Source organism: Miscanthus floridulus, chromosome 4 (assembly GCF_019320115.1).
Source record: "Miscanthus floridulus cultivar M001 chromosome 4, ASM1932011v1, whole genome shotgun sequence".
NCBI lineage: Eukaryota > Viridiplantae > Streptophyta > Magnoliopsida > Poales > Poaceae > Miscanthus > Miscanthus floridulus.
Window position 1 is genome coordinate 73,224,241 of NC_089583.1, and position 18,406 is coordinate 73,242,646.

An 18,406-nucleotide genomic window follows, 5' to 3' on the forward strand; every position below is an offset into this window, starting at 1 on the left:
AGCAAGCAAGATATCATCCACATACAAAATTAGGAATATGTACTTTCCATTCTTGAACTTTGCATAAACGCAATTGTCCTCAACATTTTCTTCAAACCCAAAACCTTTTATCGTTCTATCAAACTTCAAATACCACTGCCTTGAAGCTTGCTTCAATCCATAGATTGATTTCTTTAGGCGGCATCCCAGATTTTCCTTTCCTTTTCTGACAAAACCTTTCGGTTGTGCCATATAAACTTTTTCTTCCAAATCCCCATTTAGGAAAGCCGTCTTTACATCCATTTGATGTAACTCCAAATCATAGTGGGCTACAAGTGCCATTATAATTCTGAAGGAATCTTTACATGAGACTAGAGAAAACGTCTCATTGTAATCAATCCCTTCTCTTTGCGTGAAGCCTTTCGCCACAAGTCGCGCTTTAAATCTTTCTATATTCCCTTGGGAGTCATATTTCGTTTTGTAGACCCATTTACAGCCTACTGTTTTGGCTCCTTTAGGAATATTTTCTAAGTCCCAAACTTTATTGGTACTCATTGATTTCAATTCATCTTCCATGGCCTTAAGCCACTTTGATGAGTGGTCGCTTCTCATGGCTTCTTCAAATGAGGTGGGATCATCCCCCATCTGACATTCTTCTGTTTCATAAACTTCATAGTCATCAGTAATAGCTGATCTTCTTATTCTTTGAGACCTTCTAGGTGCCTCTGGCACTTGTTCCACATTGGACTGTTGTTGTTCTTCCTCATGTGCAACATTTGGTTCTATAGGTTCCTCAAGGATAGGTTCCTCGAGGACAGGTTCCTCATGTTCATTCATTGTCGCCACGGGAGAACTTGCAACAGGTGTTGGCACTACAGTGTCCTGCACTGTCAGTGCAACAGCAGCAGGTAGCGTGAAGAATGGTTCTTCAACCATCGGAGTGGGTACATGTACCCGCTTCTCCTGTAGGCTGATTTCTCGTGCTACCATGCTCCCCCTGATCATGTTATCCTCCAAGAACACAGCGTGTCTTGTTTCTACAATCTTCGTATGTCTGTCAGGACAATAGAAGTGATATCCTTTCGATCTTTCTGGATAGCCAATAAAATGGCAGCTGATTGTCTTGGAGTCTAACTTTCCTATGTTTGGGTTAAACACTTTTGCCTCAGCTGGACAGCCCCACACACGCAAATGGTTAAGTGAGGGTTCTCTTCCTGTCCATAATTCATACGGTGTTTTAGGAACCGATTTACTTGGTACTCGATTAAGTATGTGAATGGCGGTTTTCAGTGCCTCCATCCATAAACTAATCGGTAATGTAGAGTAGCTCATCATGCTTCTTACCATATCCATTAAGGTACGGTTATGTCTTTCAGCCACTCCATTCTGCTGAGGCTCCCCCGGTGTGGAGTATTGAGCAACTATGTCATTTTCCTGTAGGAACCTTGCAAATGGTCCAGGAATTTGGCCATATGGGGTATGTCGCCCATAGTACTCTCCACCTCAGTCTGATCGTACTATCTTGATTTTCTTATTGGGCTGATTTTTAACTTCAGCTTTGAATATTTTGAATTTATCCAATGCTTCCGATCTTTCTTTAATTGGATAAATATTGCCATAACGAGAGTAGTCGTCTGTGAATGTTATAAACGAGTCATAACCATCCACACTTTTCACAGGAAAAGGACCACATATGTCTGTGTGGATTATTTCTAAAATTCATGTGCTTCGTTTGGCATCTTTCTTAATTTTCTTGACATACTTTCCTTTGATGCAATCAATACATTGTTCTAAATCTAAAAATTCTAAGTGCGGGAGAATTGATTCCTTAACCAATCGTTCCATTCTCCCCCTCGAAATATGGCCCAAGCGACAATGCCATAATTTCGAAGAGATAGTATCAATTCTCTTCCGCTTCTTAGTTACATCCGCAGATGGGGAATCATGCACATTCTCATCGCATACATTGTTCGCATTCTCAGTAAGAGATAATAAATAAAGCTTGTCTTGTCGGAAGGCAAGACCAACACATTTATTATTAACCAGTATCTTACACTTGCCATCACCAAAATGGCAATCAATTCCATCATCATCAAGTTTTGAAACACTTATCAAATTTCTACGCAAAGAGGGAACATAAAGTACTTCTTTAAGTCTAAGTACAAAACCATTATTCAATTCTAAAGAAAAAACTTCAATGGCTTCAACATTGGCTTGCACTCCATTTGCAACTTTAATCGTTCTTTCTCCTCTTTGCAAAGTTCTCGTCCCACTTAACCCTTGTAAGGAATTTGCAACATGAGTAGTTGCACCTGAATCAACCCACCAAGTGGATTTATCATAACATAAATACAGGGATTCATCTACAAATGTAATAAATTCATCACCTTTCTTTAGCAGAGATTTCAGGAAGTCTGGACAATCCCTCTTGTAGTGTCCCTTCTTGAAGCAGTGCTTGCACTGATCTTTTTCAGCTCCACCATACTGCTGATTCTCAGAATCCTGGGGTTTCTTTCCCTGTGAATTGGAGGAAGAGGCCTTATCCCACTTAGGTTTCCGTTGTGGTTTAGAATTCTTGCCATTAAAGTTCTTTATTTTGTTATCCTTCACAAAATGAGCGGATTCACCTTGTGAGGACTTTATCCTCTCCTCTTCTTGAGCACACATTGAGATGAGTCTTTCTATGCCCCATCTTTCAGGCTGCATATTGTAATTCACAATGAAGGTGTAATATTCTTTTGGCAAAGAAGCAAAAATCAAATGAATCAGGAAATCTTCCTCCTTCAAATTCATTTCTTTTAGCTTAGATGCCGTAGTGTTCATCTTCAAAATGTGCTCTCTTATGCTACCACCAGTGAATTTCTCATTCACAAGCTTCTTAATCAGTGAACTTGTTGTGGCCTTGGTAGACCCAGTAAACTGACTCTTGATTTTCTCAAGATATTCTTTGGCAGCAGCATATTCAGGGATTGAGCCCCTTATCTGTTCTTCTATGGTGGCCTTGGCCACCAACAGGCACTTGCGGTTGGAGAGAGTCCATTGCCTATGTTCAAGGTCATATTTCATTCTTATTTTAGCATGATCACGCTTTCGAGCAGCGAAATCAGCGTCAGATTCATTTTCACCTCTCACTGGGTCCTCTGGCTCAGTAGGACATGGTGAGGTGATGGCAAAATCGACCTCTTCCATTGCAAGTTCCAATTCATACTTCTCCCGCCACACACGGTGATTGGTCCCATTGAGTGTCGGGATGTTGGCAATGTTCACAATACATTTGCCTCCTGAAATCACACCAGAGTAAGTAAGAAACATTTATACATAAAATTTCATGCTTTAACTCAACGTTGGTCAAATTAAAACTTATAATTCATCCATGCAAACATTTTACATCACCGTTGAGCAAAAGTAAAATTAATGCATAATTTCTCATGGATCAAAGTTATAATATTGTTATTAACAACATTGGTCAGAAAATAATAACATCATAATCTCATCAAAATTATTAGAAATTCATTTCTCTTAAAATTAAATTATCTCGTTGGTTTAAATTTAATCAAAGAGAACAATAATTATCATGCACAGCGGAAACTTAATAATCTTTCATATTATTATTTTCCAGAAGTACTAAAAAATTCACTGTTTTCTGAGCAAAATATCATTGGATAAAATTTGCACAGAAAAATCGTATCAAAATCATTAAATTCATCAAAAATATGCATTAAAATTGCTCCTGGAAAATAATAACAAAATTTTTTCTTTCATTTCAGCCCAGCGCGGCCCAAGACGGCAAAAGCCGGCTCGGCCCAGTCCTCCGCGCGCGCAGGCCGCACCCAGGCCGCAACCTGGGCCTGGGCCGGCAAAGTGCCGCGCGCGCTCGTGCCCGCCTAGGCCTCGAGTTGGCCCATCCAATCTCGAGCGTCCGTCTTGATCCGACGGCCGAGCGTCCGTTTCGCGCGGTCAAAACCACCGCCGCGGCCGGTGCCCTGGAAAACCCTAGCTCATTCGCCCCTGCCCTTCCTCTCTCTTCACTCTCTCTTCTCAGCCACAGCAGCGAGCCGAGCGCAACCGAGAGCGAAGGAACGGGCGCTCCATGGCGCCGGCGCCGGCCCCCTCGCCGGCGCGCGTGCTCCCCAACGGGTGAGCACGCCACCGTCGAGCGGCCTGGCCACAGTGCCCCTTGGCCGAGCCCAGCGAGCAGCGAGCCGAATCGGCTCTTCTTCTCCTGCGCCGGCGAAGAGCCGGTTCGGCTCTTTTTCTCCCACGCCGGCGACGGTGAGTCCGCCCCCTTTTTACCTTCTTCCCCGTCCTTTCACTCTACTGGGATTAACCCATGGTGGGGATGGGGAAAAATTAGGGTTAGGGTTCAATTTTTGCCGATTCGGTTTTCTGTATTTTTTGGATTTCTTTTCTTTTTCGTTCATCCGAATGGGAAACTAGGGTTAGGGTTAGGGTTTCGACCCTTCTTTCTTTCTTCTTCCCCTTCTTCCCTCTTTCGGATTTGGGTCTAGGGTTTTCTCTTATCCGAAAGGATTTAGGTCTAGGGTTCTTCTTTCTATTTTCTTTTCCCGATCCGGTTTCTTCTCGGAACCTAGCTCCGGTACCATTGTTAGTATTTCTTAGGACTCAATCGAGTCAAGTTCACCAGATCAGGTATTTAGGATAGAATAGGAATACATGTTCAAGATTTACAGAGAGACAGAGAGAAGGGGAGTGAGAGGTAGCAGACCATCAAAAGCCGTAGTGATCGAAGCACCGGCCGGGATCTCGTTGGCGGACGCCATCTGCGCGCCGGCAGCGATGTTCGGTGGAGAGAGAGAGGAGTCGATGCAGTGGCGTCCTCGGCGGCGGCATGTGCGTCGGGGTGGCGTTGCCGGCGTCGGTGGTGCTTCCCGTCGCTGGCAGCGCCCCTTCTCAAGATCAGGTTAGGGTTAAGATATCGGTGGGGTGACTGGCGGCGCGGTGAACCTCGTACTGCGAGCCCCAGCCCCCACCTTTCCTTTATAGCGCTGTACAACGGGGCCCACCAACCATGTAGGGTTGGGTGCCCCCGATCAGGGCGCGAGAACAAGGCCCAAAAAGGCCGTTGGGCCTAACTGGTGGGAGATCAAACCTAACAACAGTGCCATAAAAAAGGCACAGGAACACTTGGAGGTCTCTTTGCAACAGGGCAGCGCTCAACTACTTTATCAAAACCAGCAGCTTATTTGGACAGATAAAAAGCATACGTTTTGTTGCCTGGATAATCATAAGGAGAGCATGGCATTCTGAACTGCATAATAATAGATATATCACTGAATCACACGCTAGAGGCCGCCACTCAATTCAGAAAATTGTTATCCATAGTTGAGATTCAGATCTTATGTGCTTGAGTTTCTGGCTATAAATTGATTAAGCAACTATTATTCTGTTGCTGCCAAGAAAAAATGTTTCCTTGGTTATATAGATTGTCGTCAATGGCTTCTATGAAGAAACATGGACTAAAGAGTAGAGTAGGCACCTGGTGGAAGCACGGGGAGCCGGAGAGCGCAGGCCCGTCGAAGAGCCCCGCGTCGGCGACGGCGGTGAGGTCGAGCGCAAAGTCCCTCGTGGTCACCGCGGGGCGCGGCGCCTGCATCCCCCGCCGGCGGAAGACCCCGAAGGGCAGGTTCTGGATGGGGAAGTGCGAGCCCGCCGGCACCTCCATGAACGACCGCATGCTGTCGATTCGGCTCCGCCATTGATTGGTAAGAGGTGGCGGCTCGCCTTGCACGGAGGTCGAACGGACGATGGGCATGGGATGAAGCGGATTAGCGGAGGCGAACAGATGGGAATGGGATATCTAGGGCGGGCGGGTAGGGGTCAAGCACAGTGAGAAAAACATCCAAAGCAAGACACAGGGCCCGTTCGCTTCCCTCAAAAGCTATTACTGATTTTTTACGAGAGAAAAACACGGTTTATTGGTTAAAACAGTACTACTCATAACACAAACGAATAGAGCCATAGAAACACGTGTAAACGTTTACAAATTTTCCGACTAGGTCCACTTGTCAAATCACGATGGATGATTTACAAGTGTTATATTTGATTTTAATGTAGATCTAAGGGACATGAATTAAGGTAGAAATATTAAGGTAAGAGGCTATTTTCATTTCCTTCGTTCCTTTATAGTATAGATAAGTGAAATTCTAAAATGTCATATGAGATTTATACTGGTAAATGAAACTCTCGGTGTACAATTTCATCTTACGGTTTCATAGACCAACCAAAAATATTTGTAGCATGTTTGGCTGCCTGTATAAAACCAGTCTAGGCTTATGGGATATAAATTTATGTTGTTTGTTTACCTAGTCAAAGATTTGAACATGGCTTACAATAAAGGTTACAAGGCCCTATCTCACTCAACAGTGGCGGGCCTAGAATTTTGAGACTGAATATTCAAAATGTAAAGGGATATTAAAAAAATTAAAATTGTGGCGGTCAAGGAGGCGGCACTGCAGATGGCTCTCGAGACGACACTCAATGCAAGGTGGCTCCTAGCTAATGATATGCACCATGTTCGCTTGAGCTAAAACAGTGCTTTTCTCTCACAATATTTCAACATAAGCATCAGCATAAGCTAAATTTCAGCATAAACGAACAGGGTGATGATTAGGGTAGCCTAGAGCGAGCCAGGCTCATTTAAACCAACTGGGCGTTTTATTTTGTTGCTTAGTGTATTTGTCCATCCTGACTGAGCATATTTACCGATACAATGTTTGGTTGTGTCACTTGATATAAAAGATGTAAGACAAAAAAAACAATTGTTGTATTTATTGAGTACAAGGATATTTTAGTAATCTTAGTTTTTCTTATTAAGCTTTAATTGGCTATTTAAACACAAATATGACATAATATATACTAATTATATGATACAAGCAACCAAATAGATACATAATTGTTTCATGATGTTGAGAGGAACAAGTTTGGAGATGAAACAAATTACTTTTAGTGGGGTTCCATTCTAGTTTCATAACCTTGATAACCGTGTACACCATGTCTCATCGTGATAAAACTTATTCTCTCTTTATTATAAATTTCATGTCATGCCACCACTTCTAGTAGTTTCAAAAATAAAAGATGGAGACAATTCTCTAAGACTATCTCCAACAGCAGACGCATCACGGTACCCAAACGCAAAATGCCTGCTCCACGTCGCTTTATGACAAAAACATACGGTCCAACAGATGACATAAACGGCGAACCCATTTTGGGTGGGAGGTGATGGAGAACACAAATATGCGTCGTCTCTCTCCTCGACCCAAATCTCCAGCGCCGTGGACGACGACGGGGCCAGGCGGGACCGCGACGGGGCGCGGCCGGCGCGGCGAGGTGGGCCCGCAACGGTGAGCAGCCGGCATGGCCAGGCGAGACTGTGGCGGGATAGAGGCGGGTCCATGGCCGGCGAGACCACCACCACAGCCGCTGGCCACCACCACCACGCACCCGCCGCCCGCCGCCCGCCGCCAGATTCAGACGCCACCGGCCGGATCCGGGAGAGGGAGGGCCCGGGAAGAAGAAGGGGAGGGAGGGCCGGATCCGGCCGGGAGAGGGAGGGAAGAAGGCAGGCGGCGTCCGCGGCGGGCGCCGTGCTGGGGGCGAGCACCACCAGCGCGCCGACGCCCCGCCCGCGACGGTGGCTGTCCGCTCCGGGCGCCGCGCCAGCGCCAGCCGTCGTCGTCGCCCTGCCCGTGCCGGTGGCCGTCCGGTGCGCCGCCCGCCTCGGAGGAGCCGCCTGGTGCATGACCGCGTGGGAGAGAGAGGGAGAGAGAAGGGCAGCCGACCAGAGAGAGAGGAAGAGAGGACCGAAGATATTGGATTGGATTTTATTTTGCCTTCGCTTTTGGAAACGGAATATTTTGGGTGGCTGACCCATTTCGTGTGCAGGACGCAAACTATAAAATGGGTCTAGTGTTTAGGTAATGGGTAATGGCTGTTGGAGACTCCCGGTCATATTCCGTGCCCGTGTTCATGGTTCACCTCTGCTGGCAAATTGACCTGGCACGGACGCACGGTAGCACCTGGCCGGCTGGCCGCGAGCCAGCCTGCGCGCCCTGCAGGCTTGTAGCTATCGCTATCGGGTAGCAGTAACCGTACCCGCAGTCCTGCAGGAGATGGATGCCTTGGCGCCTTGGCCTTGCCTGCGCTGCGTGCGCGTCGTGATGAGAGCCTTTGGCTAGCTCTCACCCGAACCCAACTGCATCTGCATTTAAACGCCGGCGCGCATCGATCAGTGATCACCCATTCACCCGCCTTGCCGTGCGTACTCCTCCTCCTCCTCCGGCGGCGGCGCGCGGCTTCATCCCCATCCCGTACGCAGATGAGCTAGCTCCTCACCGTCGTCGTTTCCACCACCAGTCTCTCTCTCGCGTCGTGCATCACGAATGCTAAAGCACCGTCGCGGCTGTGCCGTGCTCGGCGGCCTTCAGTTTGGTGTAGGGATATAATCTCAGGGAGCGCGCAGCTCGATCGGCAGCGGACGGCGGTGATCGATGGGGAAGCTGGCGAGGCTGGTGGAAGGCATCAAGGAGAAGCTGGGCGGGGCCGGCGGCGGGAAGAAGACGGCGGCGGCAGCGGCGTGCTACGACAAGGTGGACAAGACGGAGAGCATGAGGGTGGAGATCAGGAGCCGCCGGGCGCGGCAGCTCATCGCCAAGAACCTCGCCGCCGCCGATTCCATCGCCGGGAGCAGCAGCCCCCGTGGCGGCGGCGGTTGCGGCGGAGGCAAGAAGACGAAGAAGCGGTTCTTGGTCTTCTGATCCGATCCACGAGGTGGACGATTGATCTGCTCCCTTGCCGCTGGTCGTCGATCTTGTCATGATGATAATGAGATAATGCCGCTCGTCGGTTGCTTACCTCATCAATCCTGTAGAAACCGTGCATGCGTGTGTGCACCTTGAGCATTATTATTATTCTCTAGCTAGATTTGTATCTTCTAAGAAAAAACTAAAAAATTAGTAGTGGATTCCTAATTTGCTATAGCATTTAAGCGTCTGAAACTCTGAATCCGAATGGATTGTGTAACCACTTGATCGGCCTGGGCTTTTGTTTAACAAGACGGTGATGATAATTGCTCGTATATATCGTATCTTCCCATGCCCAGGCGCAAACTTGGATAACTGCGCCACTATGGCTCCGTGAAAGACTCGACAAAACATGCCGAACGGAAGCCAAAGACTCATCATCTGGCCATCTTGGGGATATTTGGAGAAGCACCGTACAACATACGGCACAACAAAGTAGAGCACACTAATCATGTGATGCTGTCCATTGCGTCTATAGACTTGCAAGGGAAATTCCAGTTTCAGCCAGTGTTTCATGTCCCATTTTCGAAGACTCTCGTACGTTGAAAACAGTTTTATATCCATAAAACTCATCACATCTCTTTCCTCATTTATATTGCGACATATCAATACATTTGTTAAGTCGGTAGCTTATTTAATGCCTACGAGGCTCTCACCGAGATTGGCCTAGCTAAGAGACAAAAGAACACTAGGAGACCATGCTTAGCCCCTAAGTAATACTCCCCCCACTCCAACTTATAAGATGTTTTGGCTTTTTAAATGCATAATTTTTGTTGTGCATTTAGATATACACCATGTTTAGATACAATGATACTCCCTCTATCCCAAAAAGAAAATATAAATCTCATTTCACGAAGAGTCAAAGATTCTTAAGTTTGACTAAGTTTATAGAAAATATTATCTACATTTAGATCTCTAATTAGGTTTATTATGAAAATATATTTTATAATTAATCTAATGATACTTATTACACATCACAAACATCAATACTTTTTATATATTTTTTGATCAAAATTAAGAATCTTTGACTTCTTGGGATACGATTTTTTGGGGGGGTGGAGGGAGTACATAGTAAAAACAACTAGAAAAGCCACGACTTATAATTTGGAATGTAGAGATTATATACTTAATCATAATGCCTCTGGTCACAAATAATGCATTCAAAATGTACCAAAATTGTACTAGTATTTGAAACTACTATTAAGAAAAAATATGGTCGTACCATTTATAAAAACAAAAAAATAAAAACAGAATTTTTCATAAGGATATGTTGGCCACAAACTCAAAGACGATACTTATTGCCGACTAGAGGGAGTAAACATACACGAGCCATCATACGCCGCCGCAAGGTGAAGGTGCGCTAGCAATGCTTGCCGTTATTATTTATCACTCGCAGCCACACGCAAAAAAAGCTTTGCACTACACGTTTCATTTATACATCCAATATGAGATAGCTAGCTCTTGCTTTATCAGCCCAGTTGTGCTTGTTGGCTCCAATGTCTAGTTCTCACATGGACAAGCCTGTACCTTCAAAAGCCATTAGGCAGCCCTACTGCATGGACATGTTTTTTTTTGAAGAAAATCAAGAGGAGCACTACTCTATCATTTAATGGCTGGTCTATAAGCCGCTTGTACTGATTTGTACGACTGATTTATTGGGAGAGAAAAATACTGTACCATAGCTGATAAGTCGGCTTATAAGCTGGCTTATATGAGCAACCGAACATGGCCTAAATTAAGGAGAGGAACAACAAGCCGAGTTTTTTAGACCTAAAGCAAACTACAAGTGGACCCACAAAAAGCCCGAGTTGTTTGGAAAAAAAATGTGCTCATACTCGCCCATGGACACCCATTAGCACGGAGTTTTCAAGATGGGCTCAAGTCAGGCCACTTGACCATTTCAGCATGTATAAAAATGTGAAATGATTAATGAATAATGAATGAAATAATTAAGCTAGTTCACCTTGTCCTATTATATTTCTTTGGGCCATCAAGACTAGCGGACAACCCTCACCACCCAAAGCAATCTTGCTACAAATGGCCACCCTCTATTTAGGTCTATTGCAAAAACCTACAGGCCGCAACCCAATTGAGAATGCGAGGTTGGAGAGGAAGCTAGACAAAGGAAAGAATAAGAAAATAGAGGAATAGACATGGAATTTAGCACACTCTTTCTCCACATCTCCAACAAAAATGGCCACTAGCCAAAACAAGATTTTGTCCGGTGCTTGGACTAGCTTATGTATTTGTGGCGGAGCCAGGATTTCAATCTTGGGTATTCCCACTTTCACATAAACAAAATTCAATTCATAGGTTTAAAATACTACAATGAGACTTATAAAAAGTAGTATGTTACCGATAATTAAAGTTATAAAAAGTAGTTACATAACAAATTGTTCAGCTCTAAGATTTGCATGAAACTGGGAAATTTAAAAATACACTACAATGAAACTTAGTGTGTGTATTTTGCGAGACCCAGTTATAGACGCAAATGCTCATATACACGAGCACATACTAACCCCTATGAACGCACGCACACAAACTACCCCTATGAGCACCTCCGAGAACTGAATTGGACCAGCAAATCTTGAGATTGATGAAGTCATCACAGGCGCATTGCTGTCGACGGGCACGTCGTCTACCGCTGAAAGAATAGCGCCGTTAAATTCTGAAATAAATCCAGAAAAATACGAGCACATGTGTCAAGTCGGAGACTTAAACCCGGGCGGACAGGTTCCACCACAAAGAACCCTCAGTTCGTATAGTGAAACTTTTAGTGTTATAGCTTACGCTCTCATCAACGAGTATCTACGTCTGTGTCTGTAAGGGGTCTCTGAAAGGTCCTTGTTTGATTTTGGTAATTGAGTGACAACCTTAGGTGGACTAATATGTGTTTGAGTGAGATACACATGTAATTAGTCCAAAGGTACATCATGTGTGAGCAACCTATACCATGGAGGTGAAATGGCTTGGATTTGTTGCAAGGCTTACACATGTGATGAAGGGTCTCATTGCATATGAGACATGACATGGAGTCATGTGATCAAGGTGGAGAAGATCAAGACAAGACTTGGCTCGACGGACCGGTTGTAAGTGTGAAGGGCAAGTTGAGTGATGACTTAGCGTCGATGGACCGAGGCAACGGTGAAGAGTAAGTAAAGTCAAGATCGATGAACCAATATAGTCATGTGATGATATGAAGTGGATCATATTATTTATGATATAGTTGGTGCATGTGTTGCATCAACATTGAAGGAGATGGAATAGAATGCGCAAGGCAAAGGTATAACCTAGGGCATTTCATTTCACCGGTCATAGGTGAGTAGAGAAGTTTATGACCAGGTTTAGGATAGATGGTCGTACTATCAAGAGGGGCAAACTTATTTGCATATCGATCATCTAGTGCCACTTGAGAGATCTAACTTTGCATACATGTTAGGATCAAGTGACACGGTGAATTGAGTAATTAACTCCTTGAAAAATGTTTGTGAAAAGCTAACACACTTGCGCAAGGTGGTGTACACTTGGTGGTGTTGGCACATTTGCAAAGGAGAAGAAGTTAGAGTTGAAGTAGATCAACTCGGTGAAGTAAAGGAGGTCTCAGGAGATGACCAAACACTGGCCTCGACAGGACTTGCGTGTCCGATCAGTGTAAGCAGAAGGGGTGCGGTCTGGGTTAATTGACCGAACATAGGTGCTTGGAGGTGACCGAATGCGATGCATCTGTGTTCGGTCAGTCGTGACGTACGCTGACGATATGGCGCAAGGAGCGACAGTAACGTGTGGTAGGCAGAGAAGGACTGGACTCGGGCATTGAGTTCGGTCATGACTAACCTGACGCGTCAGGTCGTGTTTCGGTCTTCTCGGGAGCTCTCTAGAAATGATCGGACGCAGGCAGTGGTGCGTCAGGTTTTCACGTGGTGGCGCATCCGGCCCTTGGCTTGGTGGCGCGCGGAGGCGCATGAGTGGACGCAGAAGGCGCGCATCAGGTCAAGCCTTCGCTGCGTCCAGTCATCACTTGATTGTTGGTGCGCGAAGTAGCCGTTGCAGATCAGCGTGCGAGCTTGAACCATGGGGACACGTGGCGAAAATCAAGCAACCGAACGCTGGGCTTGTGCGCCCGGTTAGGTGGACCTGTGCGTCCGGTCGGTGCATAGAAGGCCCAGTGAAGGGGTAATGGCTCTTTTGAGCTGTGGGGTTATAAATAGAAGTGGTGGCCGGCCTTATGCTGGTAGCTGAGCACACTAGAGCCTTGGTGGCTTATGTGGTGGTGTTTGGGAGCCCTCTAACTCACTTATGCTTGATAGTGATCATCCAATTGAGTGAGCGAGCAATTCTAGTGTGATTGCATCGAGTGGCACTAGGTGATCGAGTTGCAAGCCGGTGGTGCTGAAAGCATCTAGGCCCCTAGTTGGATTTCGGTGATTAATGTCAATACAATATTACTATGACTAACGTGTGTTTTGCAGAAGCAATTAAGTTAGGTCGTGGTAATGGAGATCGATTGGGCAATCGAGATGGTCATGCCCCTATGATGGAAATCATTTCGGTTTTCAAAGGATGGACGACAAGGTTAAGGATGACTAGTTCTAAGTGTCGATTGGAGTTGGAGTGACACTTAGAGTAGTTTAGGACTTTGTTTTTCCTTTGGCCGTACTATTAAGGGGGTATGAACGGGTAGCTTGACCTAGTTGAGTCTAGTAAGTTAGGTGTGGTGCACACTTGTTAAAACTAGCTCTAGGTAGCTCCTATGAATGCCTAAGATCCTTTGGAGCAAACTTCATTCACATATGATCGAGAGTTGGAAGTGAATGGAGGGTCAAATGCTGACCGGACGCTGGCTCCGGTGCGACCGGACGCTGACCGCAGGGTCCGGTCAGTTCATTTGATCAACAGACAGCGTTCGGGTGACCGGACGCTGGAGAGGTCAAGTGACCGGACACTGAGAGGCAGTGTCCGGTCGACTCCAGTAAGGTTCCATAGAAGGGAATCTGTGACCAGACGTGTCCGGTCAGTACTGACCGGACCCGGAGGGTTCAGCGTCCGGTCGATTCTAGTAAGCATCTAGTGAGGGTTTCATGCTACCGGACGTGTCCGGTCAGTGGTGACCGGACCCTGCCAGCGTCCGGTCAACACATTTCCACTGGTTCACGGGTTGAACTGACCGGAGCGTCCGGTCAACACGACCAGAGCATCCGGTCACCCCGCAGAAGCTCATAACGGTTCGTTTTTCAGGCTACCTTATAAATAGAAGCTCCACTCGTGTGTGGAGTTACTTTTGCTCATTCCAACAGCTGAGAAACACGTTTGTGAGTGCCAAGAAGAGCAAGGTCCTAGTGAGATGATTGAGATTTGAGAATCCAAGAGAGTAGCCTCATTAGTAAATCAAGAGTAGCAAAGTGTGCATCCATCTTCTCATTAGGCTTCGCATGGTCAAGTGATAGTTCGTGCTTATTACTCTTGGTGATCGACATCACCTAGACGGCTTGATGGTGATTGGGAGCTTGGTGATCACCCGGCAGAGCTTGTGGGTGACCCAACTCAAGTTGTGAGCGGCTTTGGGTGATTCGCCGTGATGGAGTGTCGAAGAATCAACCCGTAGAGAACACTTGATCCTTGCGTGGATCAAGGGGGAGCTACACCCTTGCACGGGTGCTCCAACGAGGACTAGTGGGGAGTGGCGACTCTCCGATACCTCGGCAAAACATCGCCGTGTTCCTCTCTCTCTATTTACTTTGAGCATTTACTTTGAGTATTTACTTTGAGCAATTCAATACTTGTTTTTACATCCATAGAATTGCATGCTAGAGTAAGTTTGGAACATAGGTTGCAAGTCCTTTGTGCGTTAGTTTGATAGAAACACTTTTCTAGGCACAAGGGGTTAATTGGGCTATCCGTAGGATTTGATTATTGCAAGAAAATTTAGAATTAGCCCAATTCACCCCCCCCCTCTTGGGCATCTTGATCCTTTCAGGTGCTTGTTGCTCTTGGAGGTTGTCACCTCCTAGATGGCTTAGTGCCTTGTGACTTCGTTGAAGCACGCAAGAAGATTTCGCGGTGCTTTGGAGGAGGATTTGTGAGGGGAATTGTGCTCACCCCACAGGGATCGTGAAGAGCAACTCTAGTTGAGCGTGTCATTGAGCTACCCTCACTTTTGGGATAGGTTCTTGCAGTGCCCGACGTGCGGGCTTGGCGGGTGATGCCAATTAGCTGCCGAACCACCAAGTGAGCGGTCGACACAATAGGGACTAGCATGTTGGCAAGCACGTGAACCTCAGGATAAAATCATCGTGCCATCCTTGTTTTTCCATTGGTTTGCAATTCCCTTACACAAGCTTCTAATTACTTTCATATACATTGTGCTTGTGTAGTTGCTCTTGTAATTAGGTTACCTTCTTGCTTGTGTAGTATAGAAGTAGCTCCCTTGTGTGGCTAATTTGGTTTTAGTAACCTTGCTAATCACATTGCTTAGATTGTATAGATAAGTAATTTACGCTCTCTAATTTGGCTTGTGTAGCATTGTTATTGAGCATTGCTAGTGAGCTTAGGAGCTTTGTGCTTTTACTTACTAGAATTGTGTAGGAGCTCCCCCGATTGCTTGAAGTATTAGTTGCATAGGTTTGCGTGACCTTGCTAATAGAATTGGTTAGGTGAGCTCTAACTAGCCTGACACATTTGTTGCCTATTAGGATCTTTATAAGGTGCTTGTAAACTTAGATAGAGGGGTGGAGTCTTAGCTAGACCGATAGTTTTAATTTTGCATTTATTTTGGTTAGCCGACGCGATTAAGTTTAGAAAGGACTATTCACCCCCCTCTATTCCGCCATCTCGACCGTACATGTGGTATTAGAGCTAGGTCTCTCATTTGTGGTCTTCACCGACCCGAGAGGATGGCAAACTTTGGGCTAGATGTTGAGTGTGACACACACTTTTTTGATGGCACACACTATGCATGGTGGAAACGTCATATACTTGATCATTTCTGTGATTTGGGTCCCAAGGCATGGTGGATCATTGTTGCTGGTTTTTCTCATGATGCTTTGGATAAGGACAACCTAACTCAAGCACAAGAGGATTGCTTACAACTTGATACACATGCTCTTTATTATCTAATGTGTGCTCTATATGATGATGTTTTTTATACATGTGTGGGATTTGGAGAGTGCTCATGATATGTGGATGGCACTCCAAGCTTTCTACGGTGACTCCTCCACTTGGGATGATGGCAAATTCAAGAAGGAGGATGATCCCAAGAAGGAGGTGCATGAGAGTGTTGAGCATGACCACGATTTGGTAATTGTGGAAGATTGTTCCACCTCATGGTCAAGTGATGATGATGAGAGATCAACCACAAGTTCACTTGACAAGATGGAAGATGATGCCTCAAGTGTTGCAAATGATGATGCTACTCCATGCACACTTGGTGGTGATGATGATGGATCGTGCCCGGATGACATTGCTACTACAAGCTCTCTAACTATATCACATTGCTTCATGTCACAAGGTGACACTAAGGTATCTAATGCTAATGTGGTTGATCATGTTGATTCATATGATGAGCTTGTTAGTAGACTTGCTAGCATGATCATGTCTTTAGAAAATGAGAAAGCTAAAACAATGAAATTGGAAAAAGAAAACTCATTTCTAAAGAATTCATGTGAAGATCATAAGCACTTACTTGATGTTCTTAAATCTTCACATGTTGAGCTAAAATTGACTCATGAGAAGCTACTTGTGTCTCATGAAAAATTATTAGAACAACATGCCTCTCTCATTAAAGCTTTTTCAAAGAAACTTAAAAAGAATGAGAGTTCATCACATGAGTCAAGTGATCAATTGCAACATATGACTAACTCTTATGATGTAGGGAAGAAGCACGTATCCACCTCTTGTGATGATTTACTTGATTTGCCATGTTCTTCACAATTAGATTCTTATTATACTTCTATGTCTTATGAGACTAACCTTTTGAAGGAGAACAATGAGCTCAAGAATGAAGTGAAGAAATTGAGTAACAAGTTAGAGAGATGCTACAACACAAAAATCACCTTTGAGTATATGATGAACAACAAAAGAAGCTATAGTGATATGAGTGGCATTGGATTCAACAAGAGTATGACCAAGGGGGGGAGAAAAAGAGAAAGAAGATGAAGAAGTTACTATAGAATAAGCTCTCTCATTCCATGTGCTACAAATGCCATGAAATGGGACATCTTGAAAAAGATTGCCCCAACCTTGAGAAGCTCAAGTTGATAAAAGAAGAAGAGAGGCTCAAGCATGTCAAGTGCTTCAAGTGCCACACATGGGGTCACCTCACCTCTATATGCCCAACCAAGCAAGTGGTGGAGCAACAAGTTGAGCCTCAATCAAAGCCACAATATGAGCAAGAAAATACACCCCAAGAGCAAATCAAGATCAACACAAATATGGTAGTGACTTAATGATGACAAAGAAGAAAATAAGAAGGGGTGGAAGAGCAAGGCATCCAATGCTCATTCAAGATGCCAAGATAGTGAGCAAGAATCAAGATGAGAAGAGAGATTTGGCTCATATCAAGTGCTTCAAGTGTGGACATATGAGACACTTTGCCTCGAAGTGTCCTACCAAGCTTGAGAGGAAGGCTCAAGTAACTCATGAGAGGCAAGGCAATGAGAAGCACCACATGAGCAAGGAAGAGAAGGCTCAATCAAAGAGAAAGTGCTACTCATGTCGGGAAAGAGGACATATGGCACATTCATGTCCCCTAGGTAACACTCCTAAGCCCATTTAAATTGATGATGATTCTATGCTTAGGAAGTATGGCAATGGTATCTCATTGGTTGCAATTATAAAACATCCCGCTATTCATATTAAGGCTATGCCTAAGTATGTTGCACCTAACTTGAGAGGACCCAAACAAGTTTGGGTACCATAAAAAATAGATGAATGTGTGTAGGTACCATGGCATTAGAGGCTTGATTCAATGGAATTCATATTGATCATCATATGTTGAGTCAAGTATTGAAGCTTAATGCAATCCTATCCCAATGCCAAGCCAAGAATTAGTGAAGTCCAAATATGCTACAACATACAAGTATCATGTTCAAGTTGTGGATGATTAATTGGATTATTTGATGGCTTGCAAACATGTGAGTTGAAGCTTGCTAATTGTATGGTCATGAGCTAATCAATGTATATCTCTTGTTGATCATTTCATTTGGGTGCATATGAGTTGATTGAATTGGATAAATATGCAATGTTGCTTGTTACAAGATGATTGAATGGATAAATGCTTAGTAATCAAGTTTGGATTGATTTATGTTGGATAAATTCATAAGATGACCTTTAGTGAGTGGATTTAATGAATATACGTCTTGTTAAGATATTGAAACAAGTTAGTTTCAAGTTTGTTTAAATTTGATGAAGTATAGCTCAAGTGATTGAAATCTATCCTACATTTGAAAATCTGAGTGAGCTATGATCTTAGCCATGTTTAAGTGAACAAAACTTATTGGATTGGCATGAAAATTGGTTTACATGCTCTAGACTTATGTTACAAGATGATGTGCAAATTTTATGAGAATTGGATAAGAGATTCTTCGGTTTTGGAGTAGATCTTGTCATCTATA

At 44.7% G+C, this 18,406-nt stretch overlaps 1 protein-coding gene across 1 annotated transcript; it reads left to right on the forward strand.

Annotated features, from left to right (window-relative positions):
• Nucleotides 1-8,134: 8,134 nt before the first annotated feature.
• Nucleotides 8,135-9,065, forward strand: LOC136551726 (uncharacterized). The gene is made up of 2 exons (XM_066543266.1): nt 8,135-8,306; nt 8,424-9,065. Exon 2 carries the CDS (start codon nt 8,487-8,489, stop codon nt 8,751-8,753), a length of 267 nt encoding a protein of 88 aa, XP_066399363.1. The 5' UTR covers nt 8,135-8,306; nt 8,424-8,486; the 3' UTR covers nt 8,754-9,065.
• Nucleotides 9,066-18,406: the final 9,341 nt, after the last annotated feature.